General features: G+C 38.5%; 1 protein-coding gene and 1 long non-coding RNA gene across 3 annotated transcripts in view; both read left to right on the top strand.

Moving 5' to 3' along the window:
- Positions 1 to 16,146, top strand: part of LOC134796359 (probable cytochrome P450 49a1) — a 35,602-nt gene extending 19,456 nt beyond the window's left edge. Inside the window, exons 4-10 of one of the 2 annotated variants that reach the window (XM_063768525.1) lie at positions 10,637 to 10,725; positions 11,364 to 11,474; positions 11,943 to 12,095; positions 12,595 to 12,804; positions 12,929 to 13,076; positions 13,683 to 13,922; positions 15,656 to 16,086. In XM_063768525.1, the coding sequence (XP_063624595.1) occupies positions 10,637 to 10,725; positions 11,364 to 11,474; positions 11,943 to 12,095; positions 12,595 to 12,804; positions 12,929 to 13,076; positions 13,683 to 13,922; positions 15,656 to 15,973 (1,269 nt within the window). In that variant the 3' untranslated portion in view covers positions 15,974 to 16,086. Of the gene's footprint in view, positions 1 to 10,636; positions 10,726 to 11,363; positions 11,475 to 11,942; positions 12,096 to 12,594; positions 12,805 to 12,928; positions 13,077 to 13,682; positions 13,923 to 15,655 lie in introns of both variants that reach the window. The other variant, XM_063768526.1, reaches the window with a different exon arrangement.
- The window catches only part of LOC134796428 (uncharacterized), a 439,520-nt gene that overhangs the window by 382,208 nt on the left and 33,698 nt on the right, over positions 1 to 23,614 (top strand). The window lies entirely within an intron of this gene.

Consider the following 23,614-nt stretch of genomic DNA (forward strand, 5'->3'; position numbering starts at 1 on the left):
TTTTTAAAATATTCGTAAGTCTTTTGAACCCTTCTTCTGAAGGTTTCACTTCGTTTATACCGTATCCACGATGATATACTTATCCATATTTTGTTTTTCTTTAAAACGTATTGTGATGCTCACGAAATTACGACTGATGTTTTATAACCTTAACTTATAAACGTGCATAAGAATATTTGAATTTCAGCCGGGGGCGATTTTACTATGGCATTCCGGCCAGGACCTTTCTTATGTGTATGTATGAACTATATACCTATGTCGGTTTGTCTCTCTGTGTAATACAAACCAAATGTTTTTATAGGTATGAATTCTGCTCTATGTGATTTATTTCAGTTTTCGAAGTCTGTGTCATATCAAGTAGGGTAATTGTGCTAGTTTTCGTCTACTTGTCGATTTTGCCAGCTTTGTGATGCAAAAAGATTATCTTGAAAGACCCCTACTTAAAATTATTATATATTTCATTATATAGCTTATACAAGGTGTAACAAAAATAGTGGGGATCCGTTTAACGGCATATTCTGTATCGTGTTTTAATTAGGAAAAAGTCGAAGAAAACATTTTTACGTAAAAAATTTTTGGCCTTTGTATGGAGAGTTGGCCGTCTTGGACGACCTGCCCCATACGGGCTATTCATAAATTACGTCATTTCAAATGGGGGGGGGGGGGGTCTGGACATCGGATGATGGTAGCATGACGTAGGAGGAAACGGGGTCATTCGAAGCATGATTTTAGGGGGGGGGATGGTCAAAAATGAGTCTAAAAAAATTCTTCAAATTTTTCCTAATCAGTTCATAGAGTCGCACCAAGAAAAGTCTGCAGTGGATTTGATAGCCCACGCAGTGTAAGTGTTATTTATACGTCATAATTTCATAGAAGTTTGACGTTTATAATAACACTTGCACTGCGTGGGCTATCAAAATCGCTGCAGACTTTTCACGGTCTGACTCTAAATAACTTCTCAGTGTTATCACATCTTCAAACAGTATTTTTTTTGTATTAAGCAAGTTTTACATGTTATTTCTCTATTAAAACTAAAATATATCTAGAAAATGAGGTCCCTTAGGCATGGTGCCGAGGATGCTGGCAGCATTTCCCCGCCTCAGGTGGTCTCAGGGCTCTCTAACCGGTGCTGTCTTTTTGTTAGTTGTAGCGTACTGCACTGATGCTGTTGTTGGAGTAAACGTAAGGTTTAGGTCCTTTAGGGCCACTTGCACCATTCACTAACCCGGATTTAACCGGTTAAACCTGTAGTTACCATGGTTACCAGTACAATTTTACACTGGATTAACGGTTTAACCGATTAACACCGGGTTAGTGGGATGGTGCAAGTGGCACTTAGTGTAATAAAATTTAAAATAAGTTCTCAGTGTCGTCACATCTTTAAACATTAGATATTTTTGTATTAAGAAAGTTTCCAATCATAGATACTTTTTTTAAATTTGGGCCCGCGGGCAAAATCTTTTTGATATGATACCGACTTCGAAAACCTAAATAAATCACATAAAGCAGAATTCATACATATCAAAACATATGGTTTGTATTGCACAGAGAGACTAACCGACAAAGGTATATGTATATGTACATATATACAGACATATATGCACTTAAGTAATTTGGCACATCTGTTTACTAAGCCCACATAGACTAACACATATTATATGAATATTGTGCAATTCCAATAATATTACATACATAAGGGTCGAATTGATAACCTACTTTTTTTAATACGGTTAAAAACCTTATATTTATTTTTGCGAAGATCTTTCTAATGCAAAAAGTTAAGTATAAAATAAAACTAATTTTGAGTCGACGAATACAGGTAATAATTTATTTTAGATACCTGGCCCCAATTTCACATCGGTGACAGGTGCGACGAATTGTAAAATCACTGTTGCTGACGTCACAGGCATCCATGGGCTACGATTACCACTTACCATCGGGCGGGCTGTACTCCTGTTTGCCACCATCATTGTATTATTTAAAAAAACTTTATTATATCAGATAAAAACAGATATTTCTCTTGCGAGGTTTCTGACAATTGTCAAAGATTTAGAAGAATTGTAGGTAATTCTTGACAGGTAATGAGTTATATGTCGGAATTTCGTGACAATTGTAGTGTTTCTTGTGACAATTGTCAGAAACCTCGCAGGAGAAATATCTGTTTTTATCCGATATAATAAAGTTTTTTTTAATAATACAATGATGGTGGCAAACAGAAATACGGCCCGCCCGATGGTAAGCGGTAACCGTAGCCCATGGATGCCTGTGACGTCAGCAACAGTGATTTTACAATTCGTCGCACCTGTCACGTTGGTGAAACAGGGGCCTGGGAACTAGTAGTAATTTCCAATTAAAAAACCGTTTTTTAAAAAGGAGGGATCAATAGTTTGATTTGGTCATCCTCCAATAAAGACAGTGCAATTAAATCAAATTCGTTTTTAATATTATTTAAGTGTGCCATATGTTATTAATATGCAGTTCCAATTAAATTGTTAATTATTAGCCTACATGTATGTAAAAGTTATTTAGTTAGAACAAACACATTTATTTTTACGATGCATGTTTAAGAAAAATACTATACAGGATGTCCCAAGACTATGGGACATCAAGGGAAAGTACCTTTAAATATCGTTGATAGGATATTTTGCTGAAAGAAAACATTATTTTAATTTAAAAAACAATTTAAACTGCATTCATAGATTTTTTAGTTATTACATGGTTGAACCGGGAATCGAACCCGCTACACGAGAAAAAAAATCAACCTGTAGTTTTATCATAACGATCGAAAGGCTTCATCATAAGGATATTTTTTTGTTAAATAACATAGTGTCAGAAATAAAAGGAAGACCATGAATTTTAACATTTGATGTGAAATTTAGCGAAATAATCAAAAGAGTGCGACTTTGTATTCAACAAAATATGACTCATTTTGAGCATTTGATAAATTAAATTGATTAATTTTGAATTAAAAATGTTAAAATTAATTTAAATTGTTTTTTAAATTAAAATAATGTCTTCTTTCAGCAAAATATCCTATCTACGATATTTAAGGTACTTTTCCTTGATGTCCCTTAGTCTTGGGAAGCCCTGTATACACCTCTTGTAATATTGATGTATCGGACCCCCTGCCGGCAGGTTACATAGCTTTTCCGGACACTCCGTATTTACCAACGACCGAAAAAGTTTATATTTATTATTATTTTGTAAACTGTCATATGAATCATAATATGTAAACATAAGTATATGTGTATATGATAGTATGATATGATAAATAAATAAATTATTTTGCTAAACTTACCATTTTGTGTCACGCGGTCTTACGTAAGCGAACAGCTGGCGAACGCGAAGTGAAGCGGCGCGGCGCGGCGGCGGCGGGCCCAAGGCGTTCGTGTCCGCAACGAGATCGCCCCCGTAGGCCACTTCTATAGGTATCAAAGGATTGATTCAACCCGCGCCGCATCGGTTCGATTCGCGTTCGCGTGTTGTTCGCCTACGAAGTACGCTGAGCTACACCTCTCGCTCGGACCGAGAATTGGCCCCCTGAGTTGATAAACGTTTCAACAAAAAAAATGTTACACATGATGGAAAATTTATGATTGTTACCTACTGACTAAATTATTGGTACTTATTACAAATACGTAATTTATAATACTAAAATAATAAGATAAGATAGTATAAGATGTGTTGTACAATTTAGGTTAGCTCCCAGACACTGGCAGCAATCATTAAATCTATTGCAATCATCACCTTGCGTGCTAGCAAGGTATTAAAATAGTACATTGTGCAACATGGGGCGTAAGTTAAATATTGTAAACGAGAGTAAGTTAAATCGCGACGGCTTGCCGGAGCGACTTATAGACTCGAGTTTGCAATATTATTACGCCCCGAGTTACACACAATGTTTTCCATCACACTTGCGATACAAAACTTAAGTATAAAGACAAAAAACTGTTAATTATGGCACTAGAAAGTAACTCCCTAGGGAAGCGCTAAAACTGCGTACAATGCCTCATTTTCTGAGCGAGTGTGATGAAAAATATAATAAATTTTCGTAGTCGAAGGCCAGGAATTATTACTGCATCGCAAAGTACCCTTGCTAGCAGGCGTAATGGTGATTGCAATGGATTTAATTGTAGGTATCATTATTAAAAAATGTTTATTTTGTAACACTCGTGTTTATTTGGCTTGGATTTATGTAATTACATGGATTTAGTTCTATCAATGAATAATGTTTACTTTGTAACATCCTTGTTTATTGTGTGTGATTTGATGTGAGTTCCGTCAATAAATATATTTTTTACTTTGTAATATACACTTGTATTTATTTCTTCACTGTTCCTCAACAATAGCAAGACCAGGGGCCCGTTTCTCAAAAGCTTTTAACGTGTAATACAAGTGAAAGTCCCTTTCTAACAAAAGTTGTTAAAAAGTGACATCCGCTTGTATTACAAGTTACAAGCTTTTGAGAAACGGGCCCCTGCAGCTCAGCTGCAGTGTCTTCTACTGTTGGGCAACAGTACTAGCTACTGTTAGGTATGTAGTTGCTACTGTTCCACAACAGTAGATCTTACTGTTATGGAACAGTAGCAACTACATACCTAACAGTAGCTGGTACTGTTCCCAAACAGTAGTAGCTACCGTAGCCAATCAGTAGGAGCTACTGTTCCAACAGTAGATCTTACTGATTGGCTACGGTTGCTACTACTGTTCGGGAACAGTACCAGCTACTGCTAGGTATGTAGTTGCTACTGACCCACTACAGTAATATCTACTGTTGTGGAACAGTAGCAACTACATACCTAACAGTAGCTGGTACTGTGCCCGAACAGTAGTAGCAACCGTTGCCAATCAGTAAGATTTACTGTTATGGAACAGTAGCAACTACATACCTAACAGTAGCTGGTACTGTTTCCAAACAGTAGCAGCAACCGTAGCCAATCAGTAAGATCTACTGTTATAGAACAGTAGCAATTACATACCTAACAGTAGCTGGTACTGTTCCCGAACAGTAGCAGCAACCGTAGCCAATCAGTAAGATCTACTGTTGTAGAACAGTAGCAACAACATACCTAACAGTAGCTGGTACTGTTCCCGAACAGTAGCTGCAACTATAGCCAATCAGTAAGATCTACTGTTGTAGAACAGTAGCAACAACATATCTAACAGTAGCTGGTACTGTTCCCAAACAGTAGCAGCAACCGTAGCCAATCAGTAAGATCTACTGTTGTAGAACAGTAGCAACTACATACCTGACAGTAGCTGGTACTGTTCCCGAACAGTAGCAGCAACCGTAGCCAATCAGTAAGATCTACTGTTGTGGAACAGTAGAAACAATATACCTAACAGTAGCTGGTACTGTTCCCAAACAGTAGCAGCAACCGTAGCCAATCGGTAAGATCTACTGTTGTAGAACAGTAGCAACTACATACCTAACAGTAGCTGGTACTGTTCCCGAACAGTAGCAGCAACCGTAGCCAATCAGTAAGATCTACTGTTGTAGAACAGTAGGAACCACATACCTAACAGTAGCTGGTACTGTTCCCGAACAGTAGCACCAACCGTAGCCAATCAGTAACATCTACTGTTGTGGAACAGTAGCAACTACATACCTAACAGTAGCTGGTACTGTTCCCAAACAGTAGTAGCAACCGTAACCAATCAGTAAGATCTACTGTTGTGGAACAGTAGCAATTAATGTTTCCATTAACTGTTTTCCTTAACTGTTTTCTATAACTGTTTTCCTTAACTGATTTATTCAGTTAAATTAGGTGTATAAAGTTACTGTTTCCATTAACTGTTTTCTTTAACTGTTTTCCTTAACTGATTTATTCAGTTAAATTAGGTGTATAAAGTTACTGTTTCCATTAACTGTTTTCTTTAACTGTTTTCCTTAACTGTTTTATTTTTTTACTGTTTTAGTCAATAGTCAATTAACTGACTTATTCAGTAAAATTTACTGTTTTACCCTTACTGTTTTGTTACAGTTAAAGTAACTGGTTTTTACAGTTGGCTCCATTTTAACTGCTTTTTTCAGTTAAGTTTACTGATATTTCATTAAGATTTACTGATTATTTCTTTCAGTGTAGTCATTTTTTGGAAGTTTTGTACATTAATCCAAAGTCTAATAAAACATGGTCGCTATATATAGCGCTATCGCATATTATCATATGGCGCTGTCGCATGATGACGTAGGCTTGTGTCAGTTAGGTGACCTAGAAAAGACGGGAAGAGAGTACCAGGCGGAGTATATTATTATACCATGCATTAATCATCATTCTACAACTCCACATCTACACAGACAATGTCGTAGACAGAAGCTTGAGGCAACTAAAAAAAACAGTCCATTAAAAATCAAAGACATTCGATTCGAAGGATTTGAGTCATTGATTCCAAAAATATTCTACATTCAATTCTTATTCATGCTAACAAGTAGATATTATAAAAAGAAACCTTAGTTCTTAAGTTATTGACCTCCTGTAGTTCAATGGAGCCATGAATATTTAAATATATTCTATCAATTCGCAAGAAACTACGAGGGGAGGTCCAAAAGTTCCCGGAAGGTAAGAGGTCGAATGTCAGAAAAAATACTAATCGCGAAGCGTCTGGTTGTAGTAACTAGTGATCAGCATTGCGATACAATACAACGAGGAAATGCCGCCAGCATCCTTGGTACAATGCCTCAAGGGCATATTTTAGATTTCAGCTGGTTAATAATTTAGTTTAATATATCTTTTATGTACATAAATGATTTATGTGATACTCATAAGGTTTGGAGGTGTAAAGGCTCTCCAAGTGTCAAAATAATATTAAGTGTTTCGCGACAGGACTGTTAATAAGCTATGGTGTGAATAATGAGGATAGGGGTGGGGATGAGCATAATTTTTAGTACAGTAGGTACTATTTGGAAACTCATTAAGAGTTTATATACCAATTAGCAGCCTAATGAGCTTATTCCTTTACGAAATATCGTCGATGACGAGTCAATCCGAAAGAACTTTGCAAGCAATTTTGGCTCATTTCGACGGCAAAGATAAAAAATATTTTTTGTAGGTCTACTCGTAGAAAAAAATGTATCCCGATCTCATAAGCGTATTAACCTTAAGGGGGATTATAGAGAAAAGGAAAAGTATTTATATTAATTGATAAGTCTTCCATTCCGCTAACTATTAGAGCTCCCCTCGTATTTTAAATCTTATCAATTGACGTAGAAAGTCAAAGGTTATGTTTGTTTACAATTTTACATACACAAATCGAATGATAATTTGTTGCGCCCACTCGTTGCATGATCGTAGATAACATCATCCACTGACATAAAAAGTATTTTTAGAACCCAGCTAGATAAAATTTATGTGCAAAATGATGAGATGAGGTCAGTTTGGGTGACTTCTTAACTGAGCGCCATGTCACACCGATAACTTATTGGTGGTAAGTAGAAATGAGTATGAGTGACCTACAGGCGCAGCCTGGTTCCATTTTTATCACCTGTCACTATGCCTGTCACTTTCGCACTTACATACTTGTTAGAACGTGAGAGGCATGGTGACAAGCGATAAAAATGCGACCGCCCCTGAGAAAGGTAGTTTACATTTATGCGGTGAACATTTTTGTAGCCGATCGTTTTTCATACTATTAGTATGCACAGCCAACAAATTAAAGTCATAATTCAGCCTATCAAACTGTTTTTAGAAAGTCACAACTTTTTTTTTAATAGCGGAAAATTTTGTATCGGGCAGGGTATTTGCGCTGTGGGAACGGTAACATTAATTGCATGCAAAACATACGCAAGTAAGTAGTGGGTTAGCACGATTGACTAGTAGGTACCTACGTTATTTTACGGATTATTAGCAAAGCATATTAAAAGCATTTGTTTTAATTAATATCGCAAACGCAAAGTAACGCCCGATTCCAAGTAAGTATTAGTCGGTTAGCACGGATTGACTAGCACCTAGCACATTATTTCACGGATTATTAGCAAAGCATATTAAAACCATTTGTTCTAATTAATATGGATTTCAGCAAAGTAACGCCCAATTCTATTAATTATTCGTTAATGATAATTTAATCAATTAAATGGGGCATTATCTATTAGCTATAAGCGCCTTCGACAATAAGGTCCCATGTCATAGATAACGTCACAAATGTTTACGCTTCGGTATGAATGCGCCTGCACGCGCACCGCACGTGCTATCTTAATTTATGTGTTATTGTTCGCGATTGTTTTGATTCTCTGCGGTATTACCTAATGACTTGTGAGTGATTAAAGTCATTAAGTACCTACCTGTGACTAATTTAACTATGAGCCACATTGAACCAGGCTCTAGTGAAAATATGAGCCATTACAATATTTTTTATAAACATGCTTTGTAACAATTCATACATTTACAATTGTAAAATGCCTAGATCACACACATGTATATATACACTTTAAAACAAAATATTACGATGCGATTTTATGACTGACTCTGATTTTTAATTTTGGATGGGTCTACTACCACTTTTTTGAGCTGTGGTATAATGCAAGGACATCGCTACAGCATGATAATGACTAATGAGAAAAAAAATATAAAACCAATAAGTAGCCGTTAAGGTAAACGTACTGGTGCTTGAGGCGGTCCCAGTACACGTCATCTTGAAACTTAAGTCATTGTCAATAGAGGTGACAGCAAGGTGTCATCTATTGGGCATTAGCATGTTGAGCACTAGTACGTTTACCGTATGTGATATGAATACAAATACCAAGACGTAGCCCGAAAACGCGCAAATAGACACAATCCTCCAGAAGTTGCTGCCGACATGACATTTTACATCAGATGCCACAAATGCGGTCGCAAATGTCGCTCCCGCATTGGAGGTGACAGTCCATTTCCAACGACAACAGCACTACCATTCATTTTACTATGGAAATTGACAATAACACCGACGCGTTTGTACTAGTAGTGCAGCTGCGGTCAGAAATGGAATGTTACCCTTATACAGCCACGAGAGACGTTGTCCTTCGCATACAGATGCTGCTTAGGTTGACTGACGCTAGATCGGGCCGTGCCCGGACCGAGGCGTCCGAAATGGCATTTTCTATGACGGCTGATCGGTGATCACATAGAAAACGAAGCTCAGCTCTGGAAGCTCCGGCCCGGCCACGGCCCGGTCTAAAGTGTCATCCTTAAATCATCTGTCAAGATGTGGTCACTGACTACACTGCACTGCACTTTCTACCTTTTGTATTTACTATACTAGTAGTTCGCCCCGAACTGAGAACTCGCGGTTAACCAAAAATTATATAGCGATCATGGTATAATAATATACTCCGCCTGGTACTCCATTCCCGTCTTTTCTAGGTCACCTGACACGGGCTTACGTCATCATGCGACAGCGCTATATGATAATATGCGATAGCGCTATATATAGCGGCCATGTTGTTGTGACGTAGCCCCGTGTCACTCTGGGAATGGAAGACCATGTTTTATTAGACTATGATAGCGATTGACTTTGTTGCACCTACTTAGGTACTCGTATAGTGCGACATAAAATAATAGAAAATAAATGAGGGCGCCACTTTGTACGTAACTGTCACATTTTTGACGTAAAATGCTTACACATGGCAACAATTTAGTATGGACATTTTTGAGTTCCATTTTATTTAATTTCTACTATTTTATGTCGCTCTATAAGCGGCAATGGATCAAAGATCGCGTGGATTTATTGCAAGGTCTGTGGAGCCTTTAACTGATAGATTTAAGTAAAGAGTAGTACGTATAATATAGTTGGCCAAGCAGATCTTGTCAGTAGAAAAAATGTAGGCGCGAAGGGATATGGTCTCATAGAAAATTTGAGTTTCGCGCCTTTTTCTACTGACAAGATTTGCTTTTTTGCATCAATTTTGAAGCGCCATTTACAAGTTTAGCGTTAAGTAATATAGATGGCGCTATTTTTTTGAATAAAGGGCTTCGTATACGGCTGTCCCTCCCCTGGATTTAAGTCATCACCATAGAGATTAAAATAAACTGTATCTGTGCTAAGCCGAAATATTTCCTGTGAAATGTCAAATACATATATTATGTTTATTCTATTTTATTTTTATCTTGCTAATTATTTCAAAATGGTAAATTTAAAAACGATATTATAAAAGTGTAAGTCGAGCACTTTCATTTGATACTAAACTCAACCATGTTTCTTGCAAAAAAATGACCCGAATAGCAAGACCTGTCACAAACAGCTTTTTGGCCTTCTAAGCTCTTCTAGCTCAATAACCCCTTGATCGGGCCTGCTCATAATTTAATGACTAAAATATAATGCCCTCGACTACACGTTTACCCAATTTCATTTAAATTAGAACAAATTTACTTAAGTTATTGAGTATCAATCTTCTTCTGACAGTTCAGCTTAAAAACATCGAAATGCCGGGACGTGCCGCTAGCCAGCCGCGTGTTCAAAGTCGAATGTAAGAACTTCGCTTCGCTTCGCTCGCTCGTTCGATAAGGGACTGTGTAAAAATCTTAAAAGCGCGAAGTACCCGATAGAACAGCGACATCTATTGTGAAATTGGGCAACTTTAAAAACTAAACATTACTACGTTCAACAAATCAACAAGATGTTAAAGGCCTCATGATGACGATACTAATAGTATTTTTATTCCCAGGTGTACGAGAGCTGTACAACGGAGCCGCCTCAGTGGGCGCGATCTCCACTCCTAGCACACCGAACTTCTAAGGGCTGTCCGTTCCACGGGTCAGTTTTCGAAAATAAATTTAATCCTACACAGATCCAACTTAGTAAACTAAAGAATAAAAAAAGAAGAAAGAAACATCCTTTGCACAACGACCAATAGTAGGTACCTACAGTGTCTTGTTGTATGAAAAGTAGTTTTGTCATAGAAATTAAAAATATAGTTGCAGCAGTATTGTCATTAAAGTTTATAATATCTGGAAAAAAATGCAACATGCGTGCTTTATATAAATATATAAGTAAACAAAATGCCAAAAATTCGTGGCAAAATGCCGGGACAACACGAGGAAAATGATGATGTATATTAGGGCCAGTAAAGCTTCTTCCCCTCCCCCCTTCTAGCATGCACACATGGAACCGCACTCGAAGGTAAAAAACTCCATGTAACATTACAAAAGTGAATTTAAGAAAAATAATGATAACTATCAGCAATACGCAATAATTATCACAGAGCTTATAAAACCTAAATTGCACATTGTCTGTTTTATGACAACACAAGCATTAACACATAAGCATTTTTTATCTAAGTCTGATTAAAGAGCAAAGGCCGAATTAAGAGATTACTGCTTTTTAATATCACATGCAGGTAAACTCTACTTACATCATTTATGAAATAAAAGAAAATGTTTTTTTTTTTACAGTGACGAAACTAAAGCGATCTGGGCGTCCATAGGAGCACTCCTAGAAGACCCAGCTCTTTTGAAAAACTTCGAAAAAGCTTTCGATGACATCGCAGTAGACGCTACGAGGAGGTACACATACGATTATAGCTTTAATGGATTATTCCTAATTCTTCATTAGGCACTAAGAATTTCGTATATTGATCCGTCATTTCATTTACGATGATTGTTCAGAAGCGTTATCATGGTCGCATTTTTATCACCTGTCATGCCATGCGTCACACAAGCTGTAGATTTAGACCAAGAATAGTCTGCAGCGATTTTGATAGCCCACGCAGTGCAAGTGTTATTTATACGTCATAATTTCATAGAAGTTTGACGTTTAAAATGACACTTGCACTGCGTGGGCTATCAAAATCGTTGCAGACATTTCTTGGTTTAACTCTAGATATTCTCGTTAGTTAGGTACTAATGAAATCAAAACCTAAAAATCCGCTATTATTCGAATTAGCTTTTCTATTAAAATAAAACTTTCCCGCACCTTGCTCAGCTCTAGTAGACTTTATTGACAGAAACATTTTCCATTATGCAATTTTCCAGATTCGGAGAGCTAAGGAAAGCTGAGAACGCGCTGAACGAGGAATTAGAAACTGAGGTGTGTCGCTGGGCACTGGAGACTCTAGGCATGGCGGCGTTGGGCACTAGACTTGGCTGCCTCGCCGGTCCTGCCCATGTACCCACTTCAGAAAACAGGTAACTATTATAACACACACTTTTACACTAATCCGTACTTACCTATGATAGACCGTAGACAACATACCAATCGCTAACGCTCCGTAGCGAACGAAACGCAACTGTCATTGTCACACTAATATGGAAAAGTGATAGAGACACAAAGCGATTCGACGGCGAAGCGCAAGCGCTCGTCACCTTGGCAAGGCCGCCAGGGGCCTCTAAACTACGGCCCGCAAAAAATGACACGCTAAATGAATTCATCTCCATACAATCTGGTCCGCTAAAAGAAAGCTGAGGCTTGGTCGTGGCCCTCGAGTTTGGAGCACCCTGAGTTAGAAGCAGTTGCGGCGTAATATATCTGTCTTTAGAACCTAAATAGGGGTAAGGTAGTGGGGTTAGGGTAGGGGTGGTAGGTAGGTAGGCAGAATGTAGACACGAAAGTTTGATCCAAAGTTAGAATTTCACGCTTTTTTCTACTGACAAATTGGCCAGACTATACATATACATTCTGTTCTAGAAAGCCAGAAAAAACCTCAATGGACGACGAGATCCCAGACCTCTGCTCGCTGTCGAAGCGTTGCCCCAACGGTCTCACTCCCGCAGAAGCGCTGGTCCGGTGTACGAGGGAGATATCTGATGCAGGCTACTTGGTGCGGAGCGAACATACCCTCAAGACCGAGTCGAAGACGTTTAACAACGCGCTGAAGGCGCTGGATAAGCATTACAGGTAAACATATGACCATACTCGTACTTAATATTTACCGACATAAAAAGAATGAATGTTTCCGTTCGGTTTCACGAAGACCTTATTAAGGCTAGGTAATGATAATAAAATAATATTTTACGTTCAGCCTTACAGAGCACTTCCTCCTGCAAGCCATGTCGGAGCTGAACAGCACAGACCCTAAGCCAGAACAGGTCCTTCTGAACAAACTGGCCCCCCTGAAGCAGAGGATACTACCACTCGTCGCTGATGTGCTATTGGCTGGAGTTAATCCTGTACGTTTTTTTTATATAAAAATACCTTTTCTGACTAGAGATTATGCTGATGATTTCCAATAATTCTGTCGTAGTTTTGATTTTGAAACTATTTTTTATAGGGTTGTTCATGGCATAGCACCAAATAGTATACGAAACTTCGCTGTAACATGTTCACCAAACGCTACTATATCTAAGTACCCATATAACGATTCCGGTCGCAGAATCATCATAGTAACTCTGCCTGTCTGTCTGTTACCTCTTCGCGTTTAACTGATTAAGATGTAAGGTATGGAGATATTTGAAGCTCGAGGAAGGACATAGGGTAGTTCTTATCAACCATCATCATTATTCCGCGCAGACGAAGTCGCGGGCAGAAACTAGTGTACTATAATGCTCAGATAGATTGTGCAACAACATGCTTTAAAATTTCGTTACATCGCCTACTCGACTACTGAAATACAACCAACTCAATCGATCGATCAAAAACCGCCATGTATCGAAACTCATATACCAGCCAATTCTCGTCACACCTAAATGATTCTTTTATAAACTAAAATTTATGAAAGCTACCTTTCATAAATTTTAGTTTATAAAAGTAATTAGAATTTTAGTTTTTTTCAACAGCTGGCTCAATCGGCCCTAGCTATGCTCTACCACCTGTCCCTCAACCCCGCGCGACAGCAACGCGCCCATGATGAGATATGCTGGTCCGCAGCTTCTCATGCAGCTGGTGCTGGGGTCCAGGAGTTACCTTACCTAGCAGCGTGTGCCAGGGAGGCCTTGAGGCTACATCCAGCTACGGGAGGCGTGGTGCGGAGGAGTACGGAGGCTATCAGTGTTGGTGGATACGAAGTGCCTGCTGGGGTAAGAACTAATTCTTTAGAACTAGGGGCTTTTGTAGTGTAGTTTGCTAGGGAAAGTCATCTACATCTTAGAAGGCTAAGCATCTAAGGTATGGTAGCTTTGAAGTTCCTGATGGAGTTCTTTAATTATTTTAATTAAAAAGAAAACGTATTATCCAAGCTTCAATTTCTTTACGAACTGTCGAATCTTTCAGCGTTAATCTTATAATGTTAATAACTTTTAAATTTAAACATTACCTACAAACTCGGCCTGCAAATGGTGATTAAAGATCTAATGTGAATAAAAGAATTGAAATTATGTTTCTATTAGCGTTTTAATTACGTATTCAAAGGATTGAAAACTAAATTCGTCTGTAACTAGTTTTTTTAGGTTTTAAGTTGTTATTAATTCCGATAATAATGCGCTTCCAAAAATTATAACTCTAAATTACCAAATAAAATGGCATTTAACAAGAAATTAAGGGCTCATTTAATTTAACAAGTCGCTGTATTTCTGTACAATTTGCGGCGGTGCAATTAAGTTTCAAGTACGTGAGATTCAGTTTAAGCGCCCCTGAGGCAGTCTTAGAGGCCGGTTCCAATTTAACTATTTGATATGATTTTCATCTTGTTTTGACACGACCTTGATCGTAAACACCAATCAGCGTTATAGGTTCCGGTTCAAGCTGAACCCTTATTCGACAAGCGACGTTTGACGTATCGTGTTGATCTCCCGTTGATGTGGGAAAAATCATAAGTTCTCGAATACGTACAATGTTAAAATTTGACATTAGAAATCCACAGTTAGGTGGCAACCAAACCAAACCGAACCACCCCGAGTTCAGAGTTGAGTTTTGATTGTACCAAATGATATTATCCACAAGTGATCGAATCAACACTTGATAGAATCAACATGCAATAAAATCAACTGTTGATTTGACGTGGATGCGAAATCTGACAGTTGTACATGTCGAATTTGGCCCCTGATTGATGGTCATGAAATGCAATGAGGAGTTGTCTCATCATTCATCTCACTTGCACTTCAATAAGCGCACTGATGTGCGTGTGAGATGCCTGTTAACAGCAACATGACTCAAGATCGTATCAAAATGAAATGATAACCATATCAAATTATTACAACAGAATCTGACTCCTTAGAGCCATAAAGTGTTCGGTGTTTACTTACTTAATGCATTACTTAGAGACAAAGGCACGAAATACGAGTATTTATTTGTTCGACCTTACTCCTTTGAGATAAAGCTCAAAAATGTACAGAACAGTATCACGGATTTCGCTTGAAACTTTATTATCTTAAGTTTCCGGGTAAAGGAGTGAGGTGCATAGAAATAATGTATACTGCAGTCAAATTAGATCCAAAAAAAAGCGCTTTCAGGAATTAATTCCCAGCAAGCTGGAAATCATTTTATAATACTTTCATTTAATAATTTCAATATAATCCGGGTTTGCTCCATCCCAGGAGGTGTGGATAAATTTTAGGAGCCTTTTGGGAGATACATTTTACCTTGGATTGACAAAACCACTCGATGTAGATGGAACCCACCATCAATTACAATGTCACTACTGGTGAAATTTCGGGTTTTAACACGATTATACCAAAAAAAGAAATTCAAAGTGGCGGCATTTTTTATCTTTAGGATCCTCAGATGTCAATTTTTACAAGATTAGAGCAAATTTTCCGTATTTCTCGCGAAACACTTACCTACAATAAAACCATTGACATATTTTTTTTTTCAGGTCGACATAGTCCTCGCGCACGGAGTGACAAGCAAATCTGAGAAGCAGTGGGGCAGAGCCAAGGCCTTCATCCCCGAGCGCTGGTGCAGCGAGGGCTGGGAGCCTCTCAGGGCCTCCCGGGCCCATCCCCTGGCCTCCCTCCCCTTCGGTACCAGGTGCCCGGCCTCTGGCATCGCTGGGCATGTACTGGCCAGTCTAGCTACCAGGGTTATGGAGAGGTATAGGCTGGAATGGCACGGGCCGGCGGCGAATATGGTGACTACGGGAGTGAATAAAGTGCAGGCGCCGTATTATTTTGTATTGCAGGATGCGCATTAGGTTAGCGCCCGCGCCTGTAGCATTTATATTATAAGCAAACCCTGATTCGGGCAGTGAAATTGAATTACCTACAAACTTATTGATAGGTAAGTACCTACATATTTTAATTTTGATTGATATTTAATCGAGATCGTTACGAACTATTTTGGCCTTAGATAGCGTCGAAGCTATATTATATTGTAATTTTATGAAATTAACTCTAACTATAAACAAAAAAAAATGTGTATTAATTGTAAAATAAGTTCAGTATGAGTAAGAGAAAACAAGGTGAATCATTTCATTGAATTTTCGACCTGTTCCAAGCTAAATGAATTATTTTCGTTTTTACTCCGGCTGAATTTATAATAATTTAAGTAGTACCTATAACCTAAGTAGTAATTGATGCTGAGAAATGCACTAGAAAAAAAAACGAATTTAACATTTTGCGTGCATAGCCAAACCGCCTTTATATTCAATGTTCCTTAATTTGAAGACTAATTACTTACCTTGTAATCTAAGTACCTACTTTATTAATAAAAAGATAATAATATATGTTATGTTCTTTAATTTATTAATTACTAACATACCCAACTAAATTCTTCAACAAAGGACTTTAAAATTCCTTGAAGTTGCTTAAAACATTAATCTCTGAAGATTCAGGATTGTCTGGTGTGAGTTAAATATGTTAACCCGTGCGAAGCCCCGGCGGGTCTCTAGTCATTCTATAAAGACGAAGTTGCGGACAGAATCTAGAAATATTATAATAAATATATTATGCAAAAACATGACCAAGTAAAGCCCCCGTTTTCTTAAAAGTGGGAAACGGCTTAATCTGCCTGGATACCCCACTGTAGACGTTTTCACGTTTCGCCGAATAGAATAGCAAAACTTTCCTTGCACATTCTACAGACGAATAATTCCAAAGTCGACTTTCGTTTCCGACTTTGCTTTTGCTTTGTTTTTGTTTGCTGCCGTTAATGATTCCACCATATCCTCATTTACAAGCGTTAATTGCCGGTTTGCAGTTGAACAGAAATAAACAATTAAGACGGAATTAAATTAAATAATCATTTATTTCAGTTTATTTACTTATTTCTAGCCCCAAAAACCACTTAGATTTAAACATATCCACATTTTTCTTTTCAATGTCTGCAATCCGCAATATTAATCTTCTATCAAAGTAGCCGTTTGCCAACCTGTCCATTCTTATAAGACTACCCGATTACCGCCATTATGTTGACATGGACAAAGTATTAGCCATTTGAAATCGAAAGGTTCTAGTGCATTACTATACTCAAGTACTTAATCCGACGCCAAGAAAAATAGGGCAATTCGTCTACTTGAAAAGTTCGTAGGTCGTTAGGGAAAATAAAAGTTTCTTAGTGTTTCGGGGCTGATGTGAGATGTTGTTTCTCATTTTGACTTTGTAAGTACTTGCTTTGATCTGTTGGCTAACTTAACACACAAAGATTTAACGATTTACCTACATAGGGACACGCAAAGGCGCCAGTCGTCAAGTTGCGGAAACCAGAGGGTCTACCGCGAACACCAAAGTTCGCAAATTGCGGGCATCTTTCTCTTTTACTCCAATTAAGACGTGATTAGAGTGACAGAGATGCCCGCAATTTGCGAACTTCGGTGTTCGCGGTAGGCCCTCTGCCCATGCTACAATAAAATGCTTATTTTTTGTGACACTATAATTATTATGATAATTTGAGCGTACCTATCACAGTAGTGCTTGTGGCAAGGTATTTTGATCATAAACCTATACTACTTTTGGTGCTAACTGTATAACCTAAGGTGCATTAAAGGTTCTAGTGTTTAACACCCTATTTCCAGTAGTTAACATCCCAATTGTCACCTTTATTGTTTGGAATTAAGTTTGAAGATGTCCAACATCTGCAGGCCTATTATGGAGGGCTTATCCACGTGACAAAATATCCGTCATTTTTTAACAGAGCGCGATTGAAAGTGACGGGTACCGTTTTATCACGCTGTCACGTAGACAAGAACGACCATCATATCCGTACTGGACATTTAGGTAGAGTTTGACCAAGAAAAGTCTGCAAGGATTTTGATAGGAGACGCAGTGCAAGTGTTATTTTATACGTCATAATTTCATAGAAGTTTGACGTTTAAAATAACACTGGCACTGCGTGGGCTATCAAAATCGCTGCAGACTTTCCTTGGTCTAACTCTACCTAAGTGGTTACGTAAATTAAAGTCGTTTTATCAAGAAGACGTTTTTAATAAAACTTTTATATTTGAAGTTAAATCTCCCCTTGACTTCCTGCCGCGTAATCTTAGCTATAATCTCGCTGAGATTTGTAAAACGTATAAAGTAGGTAATTTAAGGCTTCTTTACATTTTATCTGCAAAACAGACATTTAAAATGAAGTCATCAACTCGCAGCAAATCTTCTTATACAGCCCCTCGAGATAAATAAGATTTCACATTGGACATTTGACTTTTTACTTTTCTTGAGAGAAATCCGCCAAGTTATGAGCGGTGTTAGCGAAATTACTTATTTTGTTTTAGCCTGTTTCGTTCCGTAATCATTTCGCTGCTCGAGACAAGATTCAAGCGTCGGCTCAATACAGCATTTTATGAATTTTAATAAATGGTTCAACGGAGCAATATACCGGGTGTGGCCTGTAACATGAGCAAAACATTAAACTGTAGGCTGTACTCCTCATACTGACCAACATTTGTTCAGCGACTTTTAAAAATAACTTGTGGTTTGATTTTTATTACACTTTAAAGTTTATTATAAGACGCAATGTATTGCGAATTTTGTTATGTTTAAGGCGTGACAAGCAACGTCAATCACAATAATATGGCGTGGCGATGGCGTCCATTGAAGATAATATTTATTTTGTATGAAAAATAGGGAGTCTAAATACTTCATAATTTTTAAAAGTTGTTGAACAAAAGTGTCACCGTTTGAGGAGTACAATCTATGTTTTAATTCTTTGCTCATGTTACAGGCCACACCGTGTATAACTATGATTTTCGTTAACGTGGTGGTGTTGTAGACTTTGACTTAGATTTCACCAGGACTTTGAGAAACTGTATTAGGTATATTACCGCTCATGATGCCTGAATTGATGGTGTATGACCTAGATGCCTGTATTAGTAAGTACCTGCCCTGCGACTGAAAATTCGATATTCTTACTTAGAATAGATTAATTAATTTACGTGGTTATCACACTGATGCGAATCCACACGCCGCTTCGATGAGAGAGCGAGACAGCGCCATGCACGTATATAGCGATGTCCCGATCGCACACTAGAGCGACCTGCGGATCCGTATCCAATGTGTGTGAAACTGCCATAAGGATCACTCACACTATATAACGACGTGGGTTTCGTCATTACCAAACTAAAATGGAATTGGGCGGGATATGTTGCTAGGCAGAGTGATGGCAGGTGGACTAAAAATGTTAACAGAATGGTGGCCGCTTTCAAATGAAAGAAGCGCCTGGCGTCCGTTGGCTCGTTGGGTGGACGACATCCGGAAAATTGCGGGTCACTTCTGGATGAGATTGGCTCAGGACCGGGACAAGTGGCGTACTAGAAGAGAGGCCTATGCTCAGCAGTGGGCGATAAAGGGCTGATATGATGACGATGATGATGATGATGATATAACGTCTATAAGGTGACCGGGCCGTGCCCGGGCCATGGCGTCCGACACATCATTTTCAATGACGGCTGATCGGTGATCACGTGGTGCTTTCCATAGAAAACGAAGCGCCGGAAGCTCCGCCCCGGCCCCGGCCCGGTCTAGCATGAGTCATCCTTTAACTATAATTTCAGCAAATTCATCCACCTTTCACGAACGAGTGAAATATCTATGACATTGATTTATATCACCCATGCTCGTCACAATACGTGTCCCAAGATGTCCTGGCATTAGTCGCTAATGGCGTCTCTATACGGAAAGGGTCCATAATGGACATCATCTGCGGGGTCATCAATCTGCTCTAGGCTGTTCCCATCGCTTTAGGAATTCAGAGCTCGTACAGTCGCCATCAGATATATAGGAGCGGCCAAGGTGTTCACAATATCTGAACACGCGCTCTAACGCCCTGACAATAGAGGCGTGTTCCGATATTTGTGAGCACCTTGGCCGCTCCGATATATCTGATGGCGACTGTACCATGGTCCATGAGTCACTGACAGTGTCAAAACTCACATATACATACGCTAACGTCTACAGTCTACACCGTAATTTACTTTCTCGCAGTATAACGCCACTATTTTAGTTACCTACAATACCTAGTTTGATGAAAACTACTCGTAAATAACAGCGCAATTTTCTTTAAATAAATTTAACAAAAATCGAGAGTGCTAGCCTTGCCGCCTGTAATAGCAAAAATATGCTCTATGAAAAAAGAAATACCGTTCAAAATTGTAATGATACGCTGCCAATAAAAGGGTTAATCTAGGTAGGCAGTATAAGGCAGGTCACTACGTGTCTTTATTACCTACTTCGTATGCGAAGTAACCTGACGGTAAACCACATTATTTACAAAGCATCAAAGGGAATGGATTACGCTAGACTTGAACACAGACTAGGCCCATGAATAAATTAGGTCTCGGAAAATAAACATATTATTTAGGCTTAACCCAATTACTTTGTATTTTGGTCGTATTAAGATTAGTTTACATTAAAATAGGTCAGGATATTGTATTGTAGGGTGAAATGAATAGGTAAACATTCAATCGATCAAGTATATTCTCTATACCTATTTTCATAGTTCTACTCCATATATTTTTTTACATACATATATAAGTCAGACAAATCGCAATAGTTATTTGTACAACAAGAGATCAAAGTTTGATATTTCTTCGAGTGCTTATTTTGAGTCCCGTGCAAGCGAAAGATTCTATAATAGATTCACGAGCGTAGCGAGTGAATCTAATTTAGAATCTTGAGCGTAGTAAGGGATTCAAAAGCGCACGAGATGTAAATAACTTTGATCTCGTGTAGTACACAAAAATTTTCACCCTAAGCAGTGAGAACATACCTAGAGGGACAGAGATAATAGAACCCAAGTATATCGAACTTGTATTAGACCCCGCATGTTGAAATGACATTTGACTATAAAGATCACTTGAATGACATTTTGTCTCACTCAGTGAGCAAAATGCGATTTTGCTCACTGAGTGAGACAAAATGACTTAGTGAGCAAAATCGCATTTTGCTCACTGTTTTTAAGAAGCAAAGTACCCTTGTTCGAGCTGCTGAGGTGAAAAATGTTTTTTCCAATTGCTGTATATAGCTTTATCCTGAATATCTCTGTAAAACATTTAGCTCTAATATCTTTATTACCGTTTTGTATGCTCGACAATATTAAACGAGGGCCCGCAATTGCAGTAAACGGTTAAAATTAATCAGCTCGGGGTGGGTGTAAACTTTTGTGTAATCTCGCTGTATCGCGACCCATCACTCCCGTCGCTGTTGTAATGACAAAAAACTTCGCGGGATGAAAAAGAACAACTTTTTTTAAGGGTCGTGACTTACGTGAGAAACAATATTTTATCTTTATCCTTTCAAGGCGAATAAATAATATAGTTGTCTCGGCGCACACTACGAATTTGTAGCCTTCGGCGTCGAGACACTAGGTCCGTGGGGTAAGGGGGCTCGGGGGCTCCACAAGGAGCTCAGCAAACGCCTAAGGCAGGCCACAGGTGACCCTCGCGCGGGCAGCTTTCTCGCGCAAAGATTGCATGGCCATAGCAATCCAGCGCGGAAACGCTGCCTGCGTGATGGGCACCTTACCAAGGGCGCAAAATTTTGATAGGTATATTTTAATTTTTTTAGCTTTAGTTGTAGTTAATTTTAGTTTTATATTCATTTTATAACACTTATTATACAATAAATGAGTTTTTCTAACTTAAAAGTATACGATATATACATTGGATATATACTTAAGCACCTAATATCTATCTAATGATGTTAACCAAAAAGACTTTCTTTTGAAAATGAAACGAAAAAAACTTTTGAAAACAAGACCGCTTACGTGAGATTTTTTTTCTTTTTACTACGTCGGTGGCAAACAAGCATAATATACGGCCCGCCTGTTGGTAAGAGGTCACCGTGGCCTATTGACGCTTGCAAATCCAGAGGTGTTACATGCGCGTTGCCGACCCTAAAACTCCGCACCCTCGTTGAGCACTGGCACAGAATAAATAATAGTACTAGCACGGCAACCTTACTCACCGGCAGGAACAAAACACTATGACTAGGGTCTAGTGTTATTTGGCTGCGGGTTTCTATAAGGTGGAGGTACTTCCCCAGTTGAACTCTGAGATTATCTCATCTGTACTTTTGCTATTCTGTAGCAATTGTAAGTTTGACCCAATAATTTACTGGCAGATTAGGTAGGTAATTCGTACAATGCCATTCCAGTCGGCCATTTGCACTTTCTTGTATTTATATTGTGCAAAAAGCTTAAACCAAATAAAGAGGCCAATATATTTCTCTCGAAATGCATTCGAGGGGATTTATACGCAATAAAGGATATCGAAATGTCTTTTTACGATTCAATTTACTTTCCAAGGATGATTTAAAACATCCAGCTGGCAATAGATGGCAACTGCAGTATCCCATGCTTACAATAAATAGGTATTTATAGGTATTTGTGGTAATATAAGCTCTACTCTAGGTTTAGACGTATCAAAGACATGTTGATATTTATAGGGATAAAATCCAACTGTAGGTATAAACAACTTTTCAAAGTTATTTGTTCATATCGGTCCAGCCGTCTTCCAGAAATCGGCGAAGGTAACATAAATAAAAAAGCAACAGAGATTCCATGCACCAAATTGAGATCCCTACCCCTTTTTAAAGTCGGTAAAAAAAGAGACAACCCTACGATTGTCTATTCGCAATTACAATTATGACCGCCGCGCCACCTAACGGCTCGGCCACGACATTGAGCGACTTGCGACAGCGGCAGCGGTAACCATAAGTTGGAGCGATCTGACCTTTCGTTCCCACCTATTATGGTTGTCGCTGCCGCCCTCGCCAGTCGCGTAATGTCGTGGCCGAGCCGTAACGCCCGACTCGGTGCTGATTGAAAGCATTACATTTTATGAACAACCCGATTTGTACTGATTATAATATTATCTCGTCCCGAGATGAACACGGGTCATTTACTTGAATACTTCAATCAGAAAGAGTAGGTATTACTTCTTATGACAATTGCGTTGCAGGATAATAATCAAGAGCAAATCAAGAGTCCGGAATTTTTATAGCGTTTTTGTTGAGTTGGTAGTAGATACCTACTTTTGTAGTCTGTCAAGCCATTTCCATCAGTAGAAAAAAGCGGCATATTTTAGAAATGTTGGCGCGAACGTTAATCGTTTCATAGAAAATTTTAATTTCGTGCCTTTTTCTACTGACAAAGTTGTTTGGCCGGCTATAGTTAGCCTTTCAGGGAACGTCCGGCCGAAGTTTTTAAAAGCATCCGGGGAAACCCGAAAACATTTGAGTCTACGCAGAGATATATTGTATTATATCTACAATTTTTTATTTAAATTTTCTAAAGATTTTTTTGTCTAACGTCGGCAGCCCTCGCATGAGGCATATGTCAGTCACTGTACACTGTACAATCAACAGCAGAAGTAAAAGTATCTACACAAGAGCTCAAAATG

This window comes from Cydia splendana, chromosome 13, assembly GCF_910591565.1.
Source record: "Cydia splendana chromosome 13, ilCydSple1.2, whole genome shotgun sequence".
In the NCBI taxonomy this organism is placed as follows: Eukaryota; Metazoa; Arthropoda; class Insecta; order Lepidoptera; family Tortricidae; genus Cydia; species Cydia splendana.